We start from the raw sequence: 24,128 nt of genomic DNA, 5'->3' as shown, positions 1-24,128 counted from the left end.
ATATTTAACTACCACGGGTTTGCTTGACGGGGCATTAACATTCATATGAAATAATAAATAAACAGTTTTTCTTCAATATCAAGTATCTTTCCATAACCTTCCCTGAGTTTGTAGTGACCTTTGCTTGTCTACACTGAGATGCATTTCACTCAGGGTTGGCAGATAGCTGTCAAACACACGTAATGCACTCATCATCTTTATCAGGGTGACCTCAATCCTTTACAATGTTACCCTCCAAGAGTTTACAATTCCACTTTTCTTTAACTTTTATCCTCTGTAAAAACGTTTCTGTTGGGGGGACAGAGGGACCACCTCACCTCTCACTTTCTTTTCTTAGCTCAATTGTTCAGACACTTGGATCCTGAGCATGACACATATTCGCAACAAGTCCCCGGCCGGCCCCCAGCAGCCCAAATAGGAGCACCTAAAAATAAGCAGCATGCCCCAACTGTTGCGCTGTCTGACCAATCACGGCCCCCTCTCCCCCGTAAACCGAGCCCCACTCCCCTTATTCTCCAGGATTATAGAGTATGATCACAGAGGCTGAGTGACGCGGCCCTGGGTCCTTTATATACCCAACTCTTTCCTCGCTCAGCAGTCAAGTTAAACACGCTCGAGTCAACTTTAACAGTGCAGCTCAAGCTCGTGCACCTGCCGCGAGACTTCATTTTTCTAAAACCGACATCCTCCTCGGAGCTATAAGAGAGGAACGACTTCACAAGAGGGTGCCAATTAAAAAAAGCGGACGACCTGCTGCCTTGCACATTGTCCATCGGATGTTTTAATCCATCACTGTCTTGACATAAGTGGTTTCTTCGCAAGTACATCCGAAAAATCTCTAGGCTGCTTTTTGAACTCTCCAAAGGGTGAACTTACCTCCGCGAGAGCGCGCTTGCCGTCCTCCTGCTAAAGTTTTCTGCGCACAATTCAACACTTAAGTGTCACCGAGGTATAAAAGTGGACACGGAAAACGCCACAATGATGAGCAATAACTACAGCGACGACCAGCCGCCTCCACAGTACTACCAGGCCACAGACTTTGGGGAAGAGGAGGACGACGAGATGCCAGCCGGGGAGAAAGACTTGGCCGAGGACGCGCCCTGGAAGAAGATTCAGCAGAACACCTTCACCAGGTGGTGCAACGAGCACCTCAAGTGCGTCAACAAGACCATCACCGATCTCCAGAGGGAATTTACTGATGGGCTGAAGCTAATTTCACTCCTGGAGGTTTTGAGCCAGAAGAAAATGTACAGAAAGCACCACATCAGACCCAACTTCCGCCAGATGAAACTGGAAAATGTGTCTGTGGCACTGGAGTTTCTGGAAAGGGAGCATATCAAACTGGTTTCCATTGGTAAGTTGAATTTTTGGCTTGTGAAGAAAACACACTGTTAAATTACCTAAAGGGCAATATATCAATAGTTACCAAGCTACATTAGATAGGAATCAGTTGTAAAAATGTATTACAGTTATTGATAATATCCTTAATAAGATATTGTGGTTCAATATTTAAAAGCTGAACCATGACCACATATCTTTGGATATTTTTAAATGTATCTCACACCCACATTGTGCGGCTGCTCTCTTTGCATGCTATCAGCCCATGTGTCAGTCAGCAGTGAGACATGGGTTTCACAGGCCCCTGGAAAGCTGCATGCAGCTGGGGTCATCAGCTTATTTGAAAGTTACTGCAGAGGTGCCACTGAGGTCATTAACTTGAGTCAAGGCCAAGGACTGAAAGCTCTATAATATTATCATAAGCATTCTCCTGCTGCAGCAATGTGGTAAACTATAAGCTGGAAATTTGCTAGGCCTGTGCTAATGAAAATGACTTCATTTATACCTGTGGACGGCAGTCACACACACACACACACACACACACACACACACACACACACACACACACACACACACACACACACACACACACACACACACACACACACACACACACACACACACACACACACACACACACACACACACACACACACACACACACACACACACACACACACACACACACACACACACACACACACACACACACACACACACACACACACACACACACACACACACACACACACACACACACACACACACACACACACACACACACACTCATCTCGGTGAGGTCAGGGGTGACCACGACTCAATGAGGCTCCGCACTGACAGCATATTGCGGTCCTGAGCCATCAGCAACTTGTGTGAAGTGAGGATTAACTCTGGATGGATTTGGGGATCAGACTGTGCTACGGATAGCTGAAGTTACAGTAAATTGTTGTGGATAGATGTGTCACACACAAAAGTCAGAAATAGACTTCACCCCACAAGAGCGAACAGAATGCCACCTCTTAGAAATAGTTTACAACTGGCGAGAAACTATAGCCTTATATGAAAAGCCATAAAGGAGAAAGGTTATTACAACTTTGACAGAGTATTTTTCTGTTTTGGTGACTGATGATCTCTGCCACACACTGGAGAGAAATTCCCGGCATGGCTGAGGCTTTGGCCGGCGGACTGTGAAAGCCACAGTGTGTCCACCGCCATACACTGAGTTATATTTGATTGGTGTGTGACATGAGGGCGTCAACCAGTATTTTTTATTGTTAACTCAATTATTAGTTTCGTATTTTGTTCTTCAAATGATTAGTTCTCAGTGTTTCTTAAGTGACGTCCTGGCTGTCCTTTTTCCTAAAAACTTAGAGATAATCTTATTACTCTCAAAGCGGAGTAAAGAAACCATAACATATTTAAGAATCTCTGAATTTTTCATTCTGTTAAATCCATTAGAAAAATAGTCTGTGATTAATTTTGTATTTGACAAACAGTTTAATCAGAATAATCTACTATTTGTTTCAGTTTTCAGGAAGTTCAAATCTCAGGGTCCTGGTTAAAGGAGGGCAAAGGTCGCCATCACAGTTCATCTCAAAGTGTGCAGTGTGTGTCTATGATAGTGCCTCTGGGACTAAATATGTTACTGGCAGTATTTCCCCAGCTGTACTGACAAACACAACAGGTCCAAATGAAAACAGAAGTCCTGGCATTTTATTTCCCAGAAGCCTCTCCCTCCATGCGGCATTAGTGTGGCCCTCTTAAGATAATGTCTCATTACAGTGACCTGGAGACACTTAAAAAAAAATCACCTCAGGCTTAGTCACACATGTGTCACACGATGAAACTAGATACCATCTGATGGATGTCTCTTTGAGCACACAGTTGCCCTTAAATCAGGACACGGGAGGATCAAAACCAACACACTGTCCCACGTCGTGCCACCTGCCTGCGCCAGTCAAACAGTGACACACCAAACACTTCCCTCATCTATGAAGAGACACGTAGTCGTAAAAAACAACCTCTCAATAAACAACTGGCATCAAAGTCCCTTTGTTATTAAAGTCTTACTGAATTAAGTGGAGTGTATCACATAAGATTATTCGATTAGTAGATATTAAAGTCAAACGCTCCTTAGAGGTTTCCTTGTTTAAATGGCTGAAGACCTAAATGAAGGTGGATGTGAAATAGCCTATTGGATAAACTTTTCCTCAGAGCCCTTCAGGAAATGAGCTGCGTGCTCGCTGTCAATTCATCTAATCTACAAACTATTTGATTGATCACACTGTTGCGCTACAAGTTTTGGACGTAATTGAAATCCAAGTGGAGTTTTATGCAGAGAGGGATCCACTTCCACACATCCTCAGCTGTCACTGTCTTCAGAGTGCCATTGTGACTGGATGACAGATTGTCAGGGGTCCTCAGCCAGACAGCTGTCTGAGAGAAAGGGGCTCGGGGGAAGCAGAGAGAAGCATTACATTCTTGTCTCCTCAGCAGTCAATCATCATTGTTTATATTTCTGATCCACTCTGTAGAACAGCATGGGAAGACTAGTCTGATAAAAATACATTTAGGTTTAGATCTTAGGACTTGCCTATGTGAAACCATTTACTATTAGAGTGTAGTGCCCTCACCAATGAAATGCAGTTAACTAGTATATAATAAAGAAGTGGACATGGTGCATGGTGTGAACATTTTGGAAGTTTTAAACCTCATGTTTGTCTCTACTGTCCAACTACAGATAGCAAAGCCATTGTGGATGGGAATCTAAAGCTGATCCTGGGTCTTATCTGGACTCTTATCCTCCACTACTCTATCTCCATGCCCATGTGGGACGACGAGGATGAAGAGGAGTTTAAGAAGCAGACCCCCAAACAGCGCCTATTGGGCTGGATTCAGAACAAGGTGCCCCAGCTGCCCATCCGCAACTTCAACCGTGACTGGCGGGACGGCAAAGCCCTGGGAGCTCTGGTCGACAACTGCGCCCCTGGTAAGAAGTGTGTGGTGTCACCAGCTGAGCCTACAGGCTGGGTGGAGTAAGTGCTGAGTCAGACTAGGTGCCTGGCCTGTTGAGGGCTTGTTGTATAGTGGTTTTCCTTGGTTGCTATGGAGGTTGAGGTCAGGCATGTGTCAGTCGGAGTGTCAGAAACAGTATCACCTTCTCAGGAGATTTTGTCTCCTTTGCTCCTCATATAGAAACGAGGACTGTATTTATCCCACACACACACACACACACACACACACACACACACACACACACACACACACACACACACACACACACACACACACACACACACACACACACACACACACACACACACACACACACACACACACACACACACACACACACACACACACACACACACACACACACACACACACACACACACACACACACACACACACACACACACACACACACACACACACACACACACACACACACACACACACACACACACACACACACACACACACACACACACACACACACAGAGTCAGATGTCAGTATGTTAGCTGTCTCTGGAGAGCAACTAGTGTCAGTAGGTTGTAGAGGGGTTGCTGATGGCCGGGGGACGTCCCTGCCAGCTGTCCCACAATGACTGAAGCATTCCCTCTTACTGTTTCGGGCCCTGAGGCCCAAGCCCTGCTTTAGTGTTTATAGCCTTGCTGCTACACAACACCCCCAAATTTGGGCACCATTCCTCCTCCTCTGTCAGGGGGGATGCTTGGCTCTGCAGAGTTATCTGTCACAGGGAGGTGCCTAAGCCACAGATCCAAGGGCCACGAGGCCACAGTTTGAGCCATAGCCAGTTCAGGCTTCTGCTTCAAACATTGAACATCAAAGTCCTATCCGTGCTGTGCATCACAGAGGGAAGGTGGAGGAGTAACAAGAGGAGTGCAAAGCTCCGACTTTCACTGTGTTTACATGAGCCATTGATCTGTGGAGATGCATCTTTCAAACACTGTGCAGCAGCACTGACCATACAAGGTTCTGTTCTTTCATCAGCTATTACCAAACAGCAGGGTTACTGACGAAACTCTCTCCGTTCTGAAAAACACACAAGCTCTGCTTTCAATGCAGATACACAAAAAAACAAGTTAATTGGCCAAACCAGGAATACATAAATGTTTTATCTGATACAGTTTCTGTTCTTACATACAATCGATGGCATACGTCCTGCTTCGTGGGGTATCGTAGTGATGCTGCATTATGAACTCTGGGGCTCTGGGTTAACTCCAGAGCTGACATCACTTTGAAAAGCACAGATTGTTCATGGCAACATGTTAAAAGGCCCACCCTGGTGCCTCCCAAGTGACAGCTATGCACTCCCTTGCAGATGCATGTTAACTCAACCCTGTTAATACTGTGTGCCCGTGTCAATAATAATTGGATGATAGTATTCTATGGTGTGCCTGTACAGGCCTATTGAGTGAGTAGCTACTCCATCAGCAACACTAATCCAATTTAGGCATTAGCAGCACGGAGGAGGCTAGCTACAGCCCTAGTGAAAGTGCTACTACTTCTTGAGCGATAGCACAGCGTAAGACCTTTATTGTCACACTTCATAGGAGCAGAGCAGTGTGGGTAAGGTCATGCATGTTGTAGTTGAAGGTGTTAGACAGATAGTAGTGACAGCCCAAGTGCCCTTATTATAGCAACAGTGGAGTAACACTGACTGCATTGTGCAGGATTGTCTAATCTTCCTGTTTGCCTTCCGTTAGGTTTGTGTCCTGACTGGGCAGAATGGGACCCCAACCATCCTGTGGAGAATGCTAGAGAAGCCATGCAACAGGCTGACAACTGGCTGGGTGTGCCTCAGGTAAGATTCATGATGAATGTTGCTGACAAAGTGCTTTTTAGTTTGCTTTATCTGATCTCACAGGACAATACAACAAGACAAGCATGTCTCGTTTCTACCTTCAGGTGGCAAGATAGTCCATACTCAATGGAAATGCATTCAGCAAGCACAAGTCATTACCATGCAATTACAATGGAGCACCAAAAACATTTGCAAATGAAAACTCACCACATGTCCACACACTGGTGCGGCAACACTGCACTGAAATAAGGCAGTACTGTGTATGAAATGGAGCCCAGTGTTTTCCAGGCAGATCATGCTGGAGGGTATCATGAAATATGTATTACCCTTCACACTTCCAATATTTCCATTCACTTTATTGTAGCTCTCAGTATGCGAGTTTGTAGCTTTATTGAGTAGTTCGTGAATTTGTGCGGGTATGAGCTTTCTGAACACCTCCCGAGCCAGCCGCTGAAACAGAGGTGTGCGCTCATCAGAATACCAATGTGAACAGAGCGGGGGTGCAATATTTCCACTCCCATTTGTAAGGCTCAGAGTCTCCGTATTGTAATGTCCTCGATGTAGGTTGTTTACTTGTTGGTCTAAGGCACGGGGTTAGCTGTTCTCCATGAGGCTTAGAATTGGTAACATATCTGGGTGGGGGGAGGGGGTGTATGTCATGTATGCAGGCCTGGGGGCTGGAGTGCAGTGTGGTGTCAAGGAGATGTGGGAAAATTCTGGCTCAGGATAAATCCCCCTGGCTGGCTTATTGAGGACAACAATCCTTAACCCTGCTGTCCTGGGGTTAAATATAACCAGCGCCGTGCATGGCTTTGTGCCACGTTGTGATAGACAGGCAAACAAGTGCTTGAAGGGAGCGAGGAGTCAGTAGTGGGGGGAATAAATAAATGTAATCCTTGTTAAATCCTATTGCACTATGCTTAATAAGGGAACGCTTTACAAAGAGTAAACCATACCCTTCTTACAGTTCAAAATACTCTTAACTTAAACATAAAATGGGTAGGATGTTACATGAAAACTGAGCTTGACCTTATATGTTGACTGTACTTTTCAATCAAAACACAATACACATTATTAACCTCTGATATGCTGGTTGCCGTTTTGTGCTGCAGGTGATTGCCCCTGAGGAGATTGTGGACCCAGATGTGGATGAGCACTCTGTGATGACTTACCTGTCTCAGTTCCCCAAGGCCAAACTGAAGCCCGGCGCTGATCTCAGGCCTAAACAGCTTTTCCCAAACAAGGCTAAAGCCTATGGACCTGGTGGGTAGCCACGAACACCTGCATAGTTTTAAGAAGTTCATATTAACAGTATAAATGTGTATGGAATAATGTATAACTTCTCAGTCCTGAAAAACAGGGCATGGATAGTATACCTAGGGGATAATAAAAGTTAGAAAGCTTTTTAGTTGGTGTGCCACTGTGTTGCAGAATATATGACCAGATCCTGTGTCTCTGTATTTATATTACAGGTATTGAGCCCCATGGCAACAAGGTAATGCAACCGGCTGTGTTCACTGTGGAAACTCTGGAAGCTGGCAGTGGGGAGGTCCTGGTCTATGTGGAGGATCCTGAGGGACACAAAGAGGAGGCAAGTTATACAAAAAGCCTGCAAGTCAACTCACACAATCTTGCTAAGTTGCAGAGTTTTGCAAAGTAAAGGCCCTGACACACCAGGCCGAAATCGGTCTAGCATCTAATCTTTAATTTAACCCTCTCTTACTTTGTCTTCTTATTCTCCAGGCTAAGGTTAAGCCCAACAAGGACAAGAGCAGATCATACACTGTCACCTATCTTCCCAAAGTTGAAGGTGTTCACAAGGTAAGAGCAGGTCCACACATCACTCAGCACAACACGGTCAAATAACTTTAAATAAAAGTGTCTTAACTTTGTCTTGCCTTTGTCTCTTTAGGTGAAAGTGCTGTTTGCCGGTCAGGACATTGACAAGAGTCCATACACAGTGAATGTAGCGAAGGATTTGGGCGACCCCAGCAAAGTACATGCCAGGGGACCAGGTCTGGATGCTACAGGCAACGTGGCCAACAAACCCACCTACTTTGACATCTACACAGCTGGTTAGTACATGACCATAACAAGCGTCAATAACAAGCATGTGATCTGATGAGAGGCTTGCAGTATTTTCAAACAAAGTCAAAATAAACTGCAAAATATTCTTAGGGAAGTGAAGATAAATCATCCTTCAATCTGTGATAACTCATTGTTTTCCTGTCCCACTCAGGTGCTGGTAATGGCGATGTAAGTGTGGTAGTCATCGATCCTCAGGGCAAGAAGGACACCGTGGAGCTCATCCTGGAGAATAAGGGCGAAAGTGTTTTCCGTTGCACCTATCGTCCCATGCTTGAAGGGCGCCACACCATCCACGTACTGTTTGCAGGCCAAGAGATCCCCAAGAGCCCTTTCACTGTCAACATCACAGAGGGTGAGCCATCTGTCTGTGTCGTCAATTAGTGTCAGACAAACCAGATTTCTAATCATGCTGTTAATGTCAGGGTGATCTATCAATCTAGTCATTTTTCTTTTCCCTGGGAACACTCTCCCAGTATAGACCGTAACCATTCCTATCTGTCATTTTTAGCTCCTCCAGTTGCTCCTCTGCAGATAGCCCCTCAGTCAATGCACACACCCCCTGGAGCGAAGGGTGGAAAGGGGGTACCCCCCCATAAACCCGGCCGCCCAAGTTAGTATGGTTTCCTGGGAGGAGCTTGTGCCAGTTGCTAAGCCAGAACCGCCCAAACATTTTTCTCTTTGCCGCGCCCTGCAGATTGTGCTTTCTGTAAGAATAGAGTGCCGCGGCTCAACGCCGTGCTTGGTCGCCTGCTCCAACTTCCTGCGTCCTGTAGCTTGATGATTTTGTTATGTTCCGAGAGAGAGGAAATGCAATGTGGAACAGATTTTCCCATCTTGCATTTCTGTCCACGTTCTTTTTTGTTAAATGTCTTTGCTTTTCTGCTGACATGTTTGTTTATCACATCTACCTTTGCATCAACCAGCATTCGATTTAAGCCTGCAGTCAACTTTTTGGAGCGACTGACTGAAATGTCGTCAGACGCTCCCACAATGCTTTCAAATGTGTCAATATGCTATTGAGCATCCTGCATTGTATGTGCTGCACCACGCCTTCTGATTGCAGGTTCCGTCTGTCAAACCTTAAGGAATCCTAACTGCATTGGATATTTTAATTTCTCTGCTACTAACATAGCTGTAAAATGCTTGATATTATCGGTTGCTTTGCTGAACATTTCTCTAACACTTTTTGTTATTCCTTTCAGCAATAAACCCAAATGCATGCCGAGCTACAGGCAGAGGCCTTCAGCCCAAAGGCGTGAGGGTAAAGGAGGTTGCAGACTTCAAAGTTTTCACCAAGGGAGCTGGCAGTGGATCACTGAGCGTCTCAGTCAAAGGACCAAGTGAGTCTTAGCATCACTCGTGGTCATACATCTTTACGACTATTCACTTTGTTTGGGTGTTTATCTGAAGGGTAACATTCTCATATATGATAAACTAAAAGCATAAAATGTCTCTACGCCTTGATAAGAATCCATGTTCACTTTATTCTTCCTCCCCAGCTGGAGCAGAGGAGCAAGTGAAAGTGCGAGATGCAGGAAACGGTGTGTATGAATGTGAATATCTCCCACTTAAGCCTGGTAAATACACAGTGAGCATTGCCTGGGGAGGCCAGCCCATCCCACGCAGGTAAGTTCCAAAAGCTGCCTTAAGCTATTCCTTAACAATTCACATTCACATTTGTAGTTGGTTATATTGTGTACTCTTGTGTACTGCAGCCCCTTCGAGGTGGAGGTTGGTCAGGAGGCAGGCTTTCAGAAGGTGAGGGCCTGGGGTCCTGGTCTGAAGACTGGCATGGTGGGAAAATCGGCAGACTTTGTTGTCGAGGCTATCGGCACTGAAGTTGGAACTCTAGGTGAGATATTAGCTAATAATATCAGCTCTTTCAGAAGAAAAGTGGATCCAAAAAAGAATTCTCACTGTGAAACTTTTATTCTTGATGTTTAGGCTTCTCCATCGAAGGCCCATCACAGGCTAAGATTGAGTGTGACGATAAGGCGGATGGCTCCTGTGATGTGCGCTATTGGCCCACTGAGGCCGGCGACTATGCTGTCCACGTCATTTGTGATGACGAGGACATCAAGGACAGCCCCTTCATGGCCCACATCCTTCCTGCTGCCAATGACGTCTTCCCTGAGAAGGTAATTCCCACTCACTGAAATATACATCATATAAAAGCAGGTTGCCATATTGTCAACAAATACATGAAAACAACAACATGTTGCAGGTGAAAGCATTCGGTCCAGGCCTGAAGCCAACTGGCGTCATTGTGAACAAACCGACTGAATTCACCATTGATGCCACCATGGCTGGGAAAGGTCACCTCAAGATATACGCACAGGTACGGGTGGAGAGCCAGTTTGTGAAATCTTCATTGATTATTTATGGGAACACATCATTGATGTTGCATGTAAAGAGCAGATCTGACATGCTTTTGTACCCACAAAGGACGCTGAAGGCAGCACCATGAACATCAAGATAACTGACAAGGGAGACGGCACATATATTTGTGTGTACACCCCTGTCAAGTCCATTAAACACACCATCATCATCACCTGGGGGGATGTCAACGTGCCCAACAGCCCCTTCAGGGTAAGACAAAGGACAATATACTAGCACACACACACACACACACACATATATATATATATATAACATTGCTCCATTTGAAATTCAGTCAATTAAATATAATGATACCCGAGCAATTATGGATGAAGTAAGAGTACTGCAGCAGTTCTACTTGAACCAACTGCTTTTGCTTCAAGTACGATGTGAATTCATTAGGTGCTCGTTGGAGAGGGTTGTCATCCCGATAAAGTCAAAGTCTATGGGCCCGGAGTGGAGAAGACAGGGCTCAAGGCTAATGAGCCAACATACTTCACGGTGGACTGTGGGGAAGCCGGTCAAGGTGAGCATTTACAAGGAGATGGTGTGGGAGTTACAAAAACACTTCTGAGTTTAGTTCACTCTTCATTATAATAAGTGCTACACCATGTAGGATGTTGAAGAATAAAAAAGGAACACATGAACAGAATAAGCAATGCTGTGCAGTTTAGCTGACAAGTTATTTGAAATGTACTTGCATTAAAGCTGTAGGCAATGGAGCGACTGTGTCTATTTATTCAGACCATCTATTTTGAATGACCTTCTTGAACTATGCTCATTGCTATGCACCATTAGGGGACATCAGCATCGGAATCAAGTGTGCCCCAGGGGTGGTGGGCCCTGCCGAGGCTGACATCGACTTTGACATCATCAAGAATGACAATGACACCTTCACTGTCAAGTACACTCCCCCCGGTGCAGGCCGATATACCATCATGGTGCTGTTTGCTGACCAGGTAGGAATACAGTTCCCAGTCAAAGACAGACTGATGAGTGAGGTAGAATTGTCTATTTCATTTGACTTGGTCTTCAGTCCTTTCTTATGACTATTTTATGATTGACTCTTTCAGGAAATTCCCATCAGTCCATTCAAAGTCAAGGTGGATCCTTCCCATGATGCTGGTAAAGTGAGAGCAGAGGGCCCCGGGATCAACAAGACAGGTGAGATCCACTCCATGAAATAGTTTATTTAGAATGACCAGAAACCACATTCTACATTTCTATGAAGTAATAGAAATGATTGATGATCGGATTAGGATTGATAGCACTGACAAAACACGGGTGTTTTTCAGGAGTGGAGGTGGGCACTCCAACCCACTTCACCATCTACACAAAGGGAGCTGGCAAGGCCAAGCCTGAGGTGCATTTCACAGCATCAGTCTCAGGAGAGGCGGTTCGTGACTTTGAGATCATCGATAACCACGATTACTCCTACACTGTCAAGTACACGGCTCTACTACAGGTACAGTCGGCCTCAGTTTGAAGTCCATTTCAGAGATTATTCATATGAATCACTCAAATCCATTACTTTTCATTGTTCCATTTGTGCCTTCAGGGTAACATGACCATTTCAGTCACTTATGGAGGAGATCCTATTCCCAAGAGCCCCTTCATCATCACAGTGTCACCACCACTGGATATTGGAAAGGTGAAAGTGGAGGGATTAGACACGAGTAAGTTACACTAAACAAAATGTTTGCATTTACTATGTAGAAAGTTAAATGCAGCAGTTAAAGCATTTCATCTTCTTGCAGAAGTGGAGGTTGGAAAGGATCAGGAGTTCACAATAAACACAAAGGGCGCTGGTGGGCAGGGGAATGTGGGGGTGAAGATGACCTCGCCCTCAGGCCGACCAATCCCATGCAAGCTGGAGTCAGACAAAGCCAACGGCACTCACAGTGTGAAGTATATTCCCCCAGAGGAGGGGCAGTACAAGGTTGAAGTCAGCTATGATGGCAACCCGGTGATGGGAAGCCCCTTTGGGGTTGAAGCTGTAATGCCTGCCGATCCTTCAAAGGTAAAAGTTCATAAAAGCTTCATGTAGTTCTGCATTGTGTGAATGCTCGAGGCTCATGAAACCTACACATATTTGATGTTTTATGCACCATATCTCAACAACTGACCTGATTATTGATTGCATCACAGGTGAGAGCTTTCGGCCCAGGCCTGAAGGGAGGCATTGTGGGTAAACCAGCTCCATTCACTATTGATACAAAGGGAGCTGGTGCAGGTGGGCTGGGTCTGACTGTGGAGGGTCCCTGCGAGGCAAAGATCGAGTGCCAGGACAACGGGGACGGCACATGCTCAGTGTTTTACCTGCCCACCGAGGCTGGGGAGTATTCTATCAACATCCTGTTTGCGGAGCAGCACATCCCCGGCTCTCCCTTCAAAGCTGCAGTGCGCGCAGCCCTGGACCCCGGAAAGGTGACGGCTAGCGGGCCGGGCCTGGAGAAGGCCAAGGCCGGAGAGCCAGCGACCTTCACTGTGGACTGCACCCGGGCGGGCGACGCCGAGCTCACCATTGAGATTGTGTCAGAGACCGGGACGAAGGTTGAAGTTCACATCCAGAAAACTGCTGAGGGGACATTCTCTGTCACATACACCCCACCCTTACATGGCACACACACCATCACAATCAAGTATGGTGGCCAGATGATTCCCCAGTTTCCCAAGGTGCTGCAGGTGGAGCCCTCAGTGGACACCAGCGGGGTGCATGTCTACGGGCCAGGAGTAGAGCCCAGAGGTAATTAAGAACCTAAGCATACAAATGTGTTGGCATTCGTGCCAGGTTTTAATACACCTAGGGTATGTACTAAAGAAAGATTTATTTAAGTCATTTGTCAATTGTTATGAAAGCAGCTGAAGTCATTTATCAAGCAAAATGCCACACTTGCCGGTAGCTTTTTTTCAAACTTAAATTATTATTATTCAGATACAGATTTTGAAATGTGGTTCTGAAAACGTAGGAGATGTCACCTTGTTTAGACTAAACAAACAATAGTAAACAGATGAAGCCATAAAGAAACCATTGCATTGTTAGCTGCAGCCAGTGTGCACTTTAAGTAGTTAAGAAAAAAGCTCTTTACAAGGATTTATAATATCATACTCTTGGTCTAGTTTGTCTTTGGCAACAAATCACCTGAAGGGCTTTTCTGTTTCAAGGGGTCCTCAGAGAAGTGACAACACACTTCATCGTCGATGCTCGCACCCTCAACAAGGTGGGAGGAAATCATGTGAAGGTTCAAATTATCAGCCCTTCCAACACCAACACAGAAACCTTCATCACTGACAAGGGAGACGGCACCTACAGAGTGGAGTACACAGCATTCGAGGATGGTAGGAGAACAATATTACTTTATCTGATGTAACATTGTTAATTCACACGGTTAAAATATCACACAGTGACATAGGCATCAAACAACAATTGAAGATGTACAGTATGTCAAAAGTACAACATCAAAAACCTAAACTGCTGCAAATAGAAATAGGATTTTAGTTATAGGCAGCTGTCTGAGAGAGAAAACAGACAATCTCTAACAGGCGTTTGTTTACAGGCGCCCTTTGGGAATAAAGCAGCAGGGTGGAATAGAAAGAACGAGAAAGAGAGGGGTATAAATACAGAATGATGCAGTAGAGCAATGATGTGAGGGGCAGAGAGCAGAGAGGCACTGTTTTTATAAATAGTCTGCTCTTGAACAGAAGCTCTTAACCAGCCAGGTATGTGTGCTGAAGGCTGCCTGAGTACAGCTATATAGCAGGGGAATGACAGGGGATATTATTAGAGACCTATAACACAATGCAAAGAGATCACAGAGCACTTCTCCACCACCAGACAGGCTCTAAGATCATCGCAGTGCTGCTGGGAATCTGGCATATAGGCCTACTGAGAGGGCTGTCAGAAAAAAATGTTGCTACAGAATAATGAATAGGGAACAGATGTAACGCCTTGTACGTTCACCAAAGCGTCTGCGCTCTAGATCTTTTTTTAAATAAACAGATGTTTGTGTCCCTAAAAGGGAATTTTTCTGGCTCATAATTAAAATGAAGTGGCAATAACAGAAAACCATTTGTTTGCTTTGAGTACCTTCAGGCAGAGAGGTATGGCAGCAGACATTGAACTGGTGTATCTGTTTGTGCGCAGGAATGCATCTGATCGAGGTGCAGTATGACGACGCGCCGGTGCCCAAGAGCCCCTTCAGAGTGGCGGTGGTGGAGGGATGTGATCCGACCCGGGTCCGTGCCTATGGACCGGGACTGGAAGGAGGGATTACCAACCAGCCCAACTGCTTCACTGTGGAGACCAGGTACTGTTGAATCACATCCTCCACTTTCACTTTGTCTCATTGCGATCCATGCAGTTCGACCTATGCAGTTTTAATATATATGTAATTTTTATCAGGTATATGTTTGCCAAAGGTCCTGATTTAAAGTATTACACACTATCATGGAGGGGAGGTTTTCTGTTAGAAGGTTCTTTATTTTTATTTTGTCATACGAACAGAGCTACAGTGTAGTTATGCCGATGAAAATCTTAGGTCACAGGCTCCTCCAACAGTGCAACACAATAACACAGAAAAATATAGTGCAAGTAAATAGTAAATACAAAAAGAAAAATAGTTTAAAAAAGTTAAATAGTGCAATAAGAGTCTAATTGGAATGATATATTAGAGAAATAGATAAATAATTACTGAGTAACAGATGAATGTTATGGATGTTGTTTCAGCAGTTCAGTTGTTTAGCAGTCTTATTGCCTATGGTATGAAACTGTCTCTGAATCTGGTGGTTTTAGTCCGGATTTGTGCAATTAATTTACATGGTCGGCTTCTCTCTCAGGGGTGCTGGTACAGGAGGCCTGGGCCTGACCATCGAGGGAGCATCAGAAGCAAAAATATCCTGCAAGGATAATAAAGATGGCAGCTGCAGTGTGGAATATATCCCCTTCACAACCGGAGATTACGACGTCAACATCAACTACGGAGGTCATCCGATCCCTGGCAGTCCGTTCCGGGTTCCAGTGAAGGACCCCGTGGATCCCACCAAGGTGAAGTGCTCCGGTCCTGGTCTGGGCACCGGAGTGAGAGCTCATGTTCCTCAGACCTTCACCGCAGACTGCACCAAGGCTGGACAGGCCCCACTGGATGTCAAACTCTATGGCCCAACAGGTGAGATCATGCGTTTGATATTTAAAAACCCATGTCTTCTCTAAGCTGACAAATAACAGCATTTCAACTTTACATTATATGATTGATTCTAAAATGTCCTAATTCCAGGTACTGTGGAGCCAGTTGGTGTGAAGAACAACGGCGATGGCACCCACACTGTTCACTACACCCCAGCCCAGGATGGCCCTTACACTGTAGCTGTAAAATATGCAGATCAGGAAGTCCCACACAGGTACGGTATAATTTTAAAAATCCACCCACTAAGCCAGGAAGGTGCAGATATATGTCTTAATTAAAGTTCCAATCTGTCTGGCAGGATTTGAAAAATAAGTTCAGCAAATGTTCTTTTCCCTTTAGTAATTAAACTTGCTATTCTCCCCTCTCTTTCTTCTAAAGTCCTTTCAAGGTGATGTCTCAGCCTGGGCATGACGCCAGTAAGGTGCGTGCCAGCGGCCCCGGTCTAGACACAAAAGGTGTGTCTGCAAGTCTGCCAGTTGAGTTCACCATCGATGCTCGTGATGCTGGAGAGGGACTGCTCACTGTGCAGATTCTGGTGGGTTCAGCTACCTTACATCAATCATCATTTTTCTAACAATAAGTCACCATTGAAAGCAACTTAATTTAATGTATTGACAGGACCCTGAGGGAAAGCCAAAGAATGCCACCATCCAGGACAACAGGGACGGCACCTACACTGTCTCCTATGTTCCTGACTCCACTGGCCCCTACACCATCACCATTAAATATGGAGGAGACGAGATTCCTTACTCCCCTTACCGCATCCAGTCCCTGCCCACAGGAGATGCCAGCAAATGTTTCCTCACGGGTGAGAAAACCACGGTGATCTTTAAGTGGTCTAATAAATAAACATTTAATTATTTATATTCAAAATTGCCATTTTTTTCTTTCCAGTTTCCATCGGAGGTCATGGCGTGTGTGAGTAACAGTGACTTCGTTTTTTTTTATGTGACTAATTTCTCGAAAAATTATCACATGCACATCAAAAGCATTTATTTAGCACTAACTCTTTATCTTTATTATCTCTTTCCTCAACAGCAAATCTTCAGAAGCTGCAGACCTCAGAGGATACAGTTATCACCGTGGATGCAAAGGCTGCTGGGAAGGGCAAGGTGACCTGTAAGGTTCAGACCCCACAAGGGATGGAGCTGGACATGGACGTTATGGAAAATCACGATGGGACCTTTGACATTTACTACACAGCCCCCGAACCTGGGAAATATGTTATTACAATCCGCTTTGGGGGACAGAACATCCCGAAGAGCCCCTTCCATGTGATGGTGGGTAAAAGAGTTTATAGAAGATGCTCCAGTTGTTTTCTGGGTGCACTTTTGTTCTGACATTTACTTGTATGGAACCAACTGTTTTTCTTTTCTCTGTATTGACAGGCCACAAATGAGCCAGTTGCTCCCCGTGATACCGTGGACCCTCTCTTCCGTCCCGTGAACTTCCTCGTCCCCTTCACGCCACAGCAAGGAGAAATCACAGGTGTGACACAAACCACTCTAACTGAAAGAAAATCCTGCACACAAACACACCCACACAATGTCGCAACCATATATTTAGGTCACTAACATTTCCCCACACTGCTGTCATTTCCAGGTGAGGTGCGGATGCCTTCAGGCAAGACTGCCCGCCCTCATATCACTGACAATAAGGATGGCACCATCACAATAAAGTACCAGCCCACAGAGAGAGGTCTGCACGAGATGGACATTAAATATGAAGGAAACCACATTCCAGGTCAGAATCACAGCATTTTACGAGGATGGGAAGCCGTTTCCAACTCTAAATATGATGAATATATATTGTTCTCTTGCCTTCTTAAATAAAATGTTTGTATACATTTTTGTATCCCTTATAGGAAGTCCTTTGCAGTTCTTTGTGGATGCTGTGAACAGCGGAGTGGTGACAGCTTATGGTCCAGGTCTGAGTTACGGCATGGTCAACAAGGCTGCCACTTTCACTGTGGTCACCAAGAATGCAGGAGAAGGTACTATACTTCATTTCCTGACAGCTATTTCTTATTTCCCAGTGGATTTGTGGTAATAGTTAACCCTTACCTTACTCAGCAGAAAAGTAAAAACGTGTTATTCTTCCTCCCCTCTCAGGTGGTCTGTCCCTGGCAGTGGAGGGTCCGTCTAAGGCCGAGATCACCTGCAAGGACAACAAAGATGGCACCTGCACTGTGTCATACCTGCCTACCGCTCCTGGAGACTACAACATCATTGTCAAGTTTGACAACAAGCACATTTCAGGCAGTCCTTTTACTGCCAAGATCACTGGTGAGAAAATAAATCACTGACTTCTCTTTTTACTGTCGATTATGATAGTGGATGTGTTTATAATAAATCAGGTTTACGGGGTTGATAAACATCTAAACCACCTTTTTTATGTTAAGGTGATGATGCCATCACCAGGACATCTCAGCTGAATGTCGGCACAGCGGCTGACGTGTCGCTGAAGATCACAGAGACTGATCTGAGCTCTCTGACTGCCAGTATCAGAGCGCCATCAGGCAATGAGGAGCCCTGCCTGCTCAAGAAGCTGCCCAACAGACACCTCGGTGAGATATTCTCTTTCCAGATAAACAAAATCACAGGAAGAGTGGAACATAGATAAGCAGTGTTTGATTCATTGTATGCATTTCGATTTTATTTCTCTGGTTCTTTCTCTTGATTTGTTCCCCTCTCTCTTGCAGGTATTTCTTTCACCCCTAAGGAGGTTGGCGAGCATGAAGTGAGCGTGAGGAAGAATGGTGTGCACGTTGCCAACAGTCCTTTCAAAATCATGGTTGGCCAGTCAGAGATTGGCGAGGCCAGCAGAGTGAAGGCTTTCGGCAAAGGCCTGACGGAGGCACACACTTTAGAAATGGCTGAATTCTTTGTGGATACAAGGAATGCAGGTACGATTCAGAGACGGAATATTTCACCTTTACAGCAAGCGAGGTCAGAACAAGTACAAAGGCAACACATACGTTTTTTTAACTACTCTCTGTACTTCTCTTAATCCTTCAGGTTATGGAGGTCTAGCATTGTCGGTTGAGGGTCCGAGCAAAGTGGATATCAACTGTGAAGATGTGGAGGACGGGACGTGCAGGGTCACCTACTGTCCAACAGAACCTGGAAGTTACATTGTTAACATCAAGTTTGCTGAAAAACACATCCCAGGTTAGAATCTTTTACTGGAAAATGTACAAATGCAAAATCTTTTGGCATGTTAACATAAAATAAATCGGTATATATGTTGTTCTCTGCCCTCCAGGAAGTCCTTTCACAGTGAAGGTGACCGGAGAAGGAAGGATGAAGGAGAGTATTACTAGAAAGAGACAGGCGTCTACTATCGCCTCAGTGGGCAGCACATGTGGCCTTAACCTCAAGATCCCAGGTGGGTACATGAGTTCAGTCAGAAACGGTTACAAGGCAGCGGTCAACCACCATCAAATAAATGTACTCCCATTTGTATCCTCACTGCTTTTTTTCACGCTTCAGGAAACTGGTTCCAGATGGTTTCAGCTCAGGAGAGGCTGACCAGGACTTTCACTCGCAGCAGCCACACATACTCCCGCACTGAACGCACGGAGATCAGCAAAACCCGGGGTGGAGAGACCAAGAGGGAGGTCCGAGTGGAGGAGAGCACCCAGATGGGCGGCGGGGGAAGCCCCTTCAGAGATGTTTTTGGAGACTTTCTGGGCAGAGAAAGCCTCAGCAGCTTTGCTGGAATCACTGCCAGACCTGAAGGTGAGAGTCCACATTTAAACCCTATTTTTATTTTATTTTCTCAAAGATATCTGTTATACATTGTCTGCAAATGTCTATCCTAAAGTGTCGTCTCTGCGGTTATTCCTTTCTCATAGTGGTTGAGAGTGGCTCTCAGGCCATGACGGCTCAGGTGACCAGCCCCAGTGGGAAGACAGTGGATGCTGACCTAGTGGATGGTGGGAGCAGCACCTACAGTGTGCGCTTCATCCCCCAGGAAATGGGACCCCACACTGTCAACGTCAAGTACAGAGGCCAGCACGTCCCCGGGAGCCCCTTCCAGTTTACTGTGGGGCCCATGGGGGAGGGAGGATCACACAAGGTCCGTGCCGGAGGACCCGGTCTGGAGAGAGGCGTGGCTGCAGCACCTTGTGAGTTTATGGAGAAAGAGATTTCTACAAATACTGATTACGACTTGATTTTTTATAATTCCTTCAATTTGCCATAACATCACAACACAACAGGACAGACACGTGTTACTGAAATAGGGAAAGAAAAAAGGCAGAAGAGGACAAAAAGAACACTAAACAACATATAATATAATAAAACACATAATAATAATAAGTAATACAATATAAATCAAGAAAGTAGAGCTTGATTAAGAAAATAGTAAGCTTGATTTAATTCAACACATGATTCAGATATGTATTAAAATGTTAATACCAACATTGTTTCCCCCTCTCTAGCTGAATTTAGTATCTGGACCAGAGAGGCAGGTGCTGGCGGTCTGTCCATCGCTGTGGAGGGTCCCAGCAAGGCTGAAATCTCCTTTGAGGACAGGAAGGATGGATCCTGCGGCGTCTCCTACATAGTCAAGGAACCAGGTAAAACATTTGTTGCCCCAAAGAGTAGAAAGACCCAATTTTACATTTTTCAAAGTGTTTTTTGTCTCTAAGCTGCTAACCTTTTCAGTATTTATTTCATACTTCCTAACAGTTCATTTGTTGGTGAACGGTAATAATCTGTCTGTTTCCCCAGGTGACTACGAGGTGTCAATCAAGTTCAACAACGAGCACATCCCTGACAGTCCATTCATCGTTCCAATTGCTACACTGTCAGACGAGGCCCGCAGGTTCACTGTTACTAGCGTTCAGGTAAAAGTACACACACATGTACAAAGAAAACCAAAGCCACATCAACATAAAAACAAAAACACATGCAGTCACAAAATATCAGGTATAAAAAACAGATTGCATTTAACGTTGTTAGAGTAGCTGTAGATATTTCTGTCTAATAGCAGTTCGCCCTTGAAGTGTAATTTAACGCCAGAGTTGGAGCGATAATACTGTGATGCTGGCCAGTGATGAAGGGCTGGATTAACTGTCCCTTGCTAATGTTGGGCATCACAAGCTGTGCTATGTGTGGGCGGGCAGTGAGTCTTAGTGATTCTGTGTCTGTGTTTTCAATTGTGTCTCTGACTGAGAGGAAAACGGCGAGAAAACAGTGGGTGCAAGATAACGACTTCTTTATAGATACCTGTGACAGCTCACAATATTGCTCTCCGCATTACAGATGCGTGTTTTTATTTGCTTTCAGTTTCCATTACAATTGCCAACAATGCTCCAAACATATATTTGTACCTGACTGAAAAGCCTCTTCAGAGTGCTTTTCTACCACTTGAAGCCGGATGAAGTGCAATATCAGACCAACGTTTACAATGTCACGCTGCCTCTAATGTCAGGCAGGACAGCTCGTACGCCTGTAGGGCAAAAACACTAAACGCCTCGCTGTAAACTATGACCTTTTCTGCCTCTTACACCCAACCGTTAAATCTATTCTAGATCAGGCGCGATGAGTCACACGCTTTGTTTCCCTGGAGGTGCAGGCACACACACACACACACACAAAAACACACACGCACGCACATATATTCTGATCATATTCTTCCCTATCTTTTTCAGGAGAAGGACTTGAAGGTAAATCAAGAGGCATCCTTCGTGGTGCAGCGCAATGGGGCTCGAGGTGTGGTTGACGCTAAAGTTCACACCCCCTCCGGCTCTTCTGAAGAATGCTATGTCACTGAGCTTGACAGCGGTACGCACCAACCTCCCTGTAGTGAAAAGTAGACTTCATTATATTCAGTTTTTCTTTTTTAGATCTGTCATTTAAGAGTACTTTACCCAGTTGTGTTGTTTGTTGTGTTCAGACAAGAATGCAATCCGCTTCATTCCCCGGGAGAACGGAGTTCACGCCATAGATGTCAAGTTCAACGGATGCCACATTCCTGGAAGCCCCTTTAACGTGCGAGTGGGTGACCCGGGGCTGGTTGGAGACCCTGGCATGGTGACAGCACACGGCCCTGGGCTGCTGGGAGGGACTACTGGTAGGAATCACCACCACCACGACTTCAATTATGTTAAAAATGTAGCTGATAATAAAGCATGGCTTCACTGTAATGTTGTGCAATAACTAAGAAATCTTCTCATCTCTTTCTGCATTGTAGGTGCACCCTCAGAGTTTGTGGTGAACACCTGTAACGCAGGCTCTGCCACTCTATCGGTCAACATCGACGGGCCATCTAAGGTCAAGATGGACTGCCGGGAGTGTCCTGAAGGCTACAAGATCACCTACACACCCATGGCACCCGGCAACTATCTCATCACCATTAAATACGGAGGGCCACAGCACATAGTGGGCAGCCCTTTCAAAGCCAAAATCACAGGTCTGTTTGACAGCCACTCTCCCATCTGATCTGTGGATCTCACATGACAAGTGTCTCGATTATGAAACAAATGTTCCTCTGATAAAAGCGAGGAAGTCCGGAAAATGTTATGTCATCTTCGTTCCTCAGCTCAGTGTACATTTTACATACAAACTGTCTTTCCCTGGCACTGCAATGAAATACTCCTGCTGTCACTGCTAGCAAATTCCCTTTTCATTTATTAATGCGACATAAAATACTTTCAAGAGTAAGAAAAACTCCCGTGAGTCTAGGAAATTCACTTTATTGGAAAGTGGTATGAAATAATTTTTCATTTTGTTCTCCAGTATCACAGACTGAGTCTTGATGACATTAGATAACCTCTCTCTGTTTCTGCTACAGGAGCCCGGCTCTCAGGGGGACACAGCCTCCATGAGACCTCCTCTGTGTTGGTCGAAACTGTCACCAAGACCTCCAAAGTGGGCGGTGCTTACAGCTCCAGCTCCTCCTCTTCCACCACCTCAACGAAGTTGACATCTGATGCCAGCGTGGTGGTTTGTCGTGGAGCAGGGCTCTCCAAGGCTGTGGTTGGACAGAAAAACAATTTCACAGTTGACTGCAGCAAAGCAGGTGAGATGATCTGCCACTTAAAAGACAAAATACTTTATATTCATACATTACCAACATAAGTCAAATATCTGGATGAACATCGAGCAGACACAAAAAAATTAACATTCACACGACTCATTAGTTTGAGTCGTGTTTTTGGCAACCAGAGACTTTCAATTCTCTTTCCATCTCCAGAGCGATACATCTTGCTCTTCAGCGGCTTAATGCGCCACTATTCAGAAAGGAGTTGCCTGCTTTGTCATTGTTGGTGCTAGGTGCTGGGCAGGTAGCATACATTTGGTCTTGACTATTGAGTATTGGTAAACGAAGCCTTACAGTTGCAGGGTTTCATCCAAAACAAAGAGCTACAAGACACTAAAATGCAGAGCTTTGGTGAACAGAATAATAATACATTACATTTATAAAGCGCTTTTCCTGGTGCTCAAAGCGCTTAAGGAGATGGTTTTATCACTATGAGCAACACCTCTTGCATTATACTTAATCATCTCATCCATTGCTTGCATAAAATGTTTGATAAACGCATATTGAAGATAAAAATAACCCATTTGTCAATCATAAAATCATTAAACCCTCTATTACTTCTCATCCAGGTTCCAACATGCTGATGGTCGGGGTGCATGGACCCCAAGCCCCTTGTGAGGAGGTGTATGTCAAGCACATGGGCAACAAGCAATATAACGTCACCTACACCGTCAAGGACAAGGGGAGCTACACCGTCATTGTCAAATGGGGCGACGACAACATCCCCGGCAGCCCTTACAAGGTGGTTGTACCCTAAAAAAGAACTGCCCCAGTGCCACGTACCGTCCCCTCCACTGACCCACAACCTTTCTCTCGTCCTGTGCACGCATCGATCCGGTTCTTCCTTTCCGGTGCTTCTCCTGCTCTTCAGCAGATTACAATTTGCTCAACATGCACTAAAACCTGCGAGGATTTTGCTTACAGTTTTTTGATGTCAGAATATCTATTGTGCCAAAGTTTTGCATTAACTCCATGACATTTACAAGCATGCATCCACATGCAGTGGTGTAAAGGCAGACTGCGTAGTTTATGAGTCTTTGAGTGATGTTTTGCTCGGTCCATAACATTTCCTCTCTCTGTTTTGTTGTGTTGTAAACGATCATCATACATGACTGTTCAGAGATGTTGGAGTAATCAACAGTTTTAAAGTGTGATGCAATATGGTTTTGTATGGTTTAAGAATGAGATATTGATTTTTTTGTTATATTAACCTATTTTTGGTAAGTCTTTGCAGACCTAATAAAGATTTAATTGCTAACTT

General features: G+C 45.0%; 1 protein-coding gene across 2 annotated transcripts; it reads left to right on the top strand.

The window, feature by feature from the left end:
* Window positions 1–582: 582 nt before the first annotated feature.
* Window positions 583–24,128, top strand: LOC117447695 (filamin-C-like). Of its 2 annotated transcripts, XM_034084522.2 has the most exons (47): window positions 583–1,354; window positions 4,079–4,327; window positions 6,070–6,167; window positions 7,280–7,430; window positions 7,640–7,758; window positions 7,911–7,988; window positions 8,080–8,242; window positions 8,407–8,607; window positions 8,764–8,865; window positions 9,458–9,595; window positions 9,755–9,881; window positions 9,971–10,107; window positions 10,200–10,393; window positions 10,480–10,593; window positions 10,701–10,844; window positions 11,037–11,160; window positions 11,433–11,593; window positions 11,708–11,798; window positions 11,930–12,099; window positions 12,193–12,310; window positions 12,392–12,654; window positions 12,783–13,380; window positions 13,800–13,973; window positions 14,779–14,941; window positions 15,471–15,799; window positions 15,908–16,031; window positions 16,196–16,352; window positions 16,436–16,625; window positions 16,712–16,735; window positions 16,856–17,097; window positions 17,206–17,305; window positions 17,420–17,560; window positions 17,682–17,810; window positions 17,929–18,102; window positions 18,219–18,383; window positions 18,519–18,722; window positions 18,835–18,987; window positions 19,082–19,204; window positions 19,309–19,557; window positions 19,674–19,946; window positions 20,262–20,399; window positions 20,554–20,669; window positions 21,477–21,609; window positions 21,722–21,898; window positions 22,019–22,237; window positions 22,619–22,846; window positions 23,437–24,128. In XM_034084522.2, exons 1-47 carry the CDS (start codon window positions 979–981, stop codon window positions 23,622–23,624), a joined length of 8,229 nt encoding a protein of 2,742 aa, XP_033940413.1. In that variant the 5' UTR covers window positions 583–978; the 3' UTR covers window positions 23,625–24,128. The 2 variants fall into 2 exon arrangements, with proteins under 2 accessions (XP_033940413.1, XP_033940414.1); XM_034084523.2 differs by lacking the exon at window positions 8,764–8,865.

The sequence above is a fragment of the Pseudochaenichthys georgianus genome, chromosome 6, assembly GCF_902827115.2.
Source record: "Pseudochaenichthys georgianus chromosome 6, fPseGeo1.2, whole genome shotgun sequence".
In the NCBI taxonomy this organism is placed as follows: domain Eukaryota; kingdom Metazoa; phylum Chordata; class Actinopteri; order Perciformes; family Channichthyidae; genus Pseudochaenichthys; species Pseudochaenichthys georgianus.
Note: the sequence above shows the minus strand (reverse complement) of the source record. Positions and strands in the feature narration are given on the sequence as shown.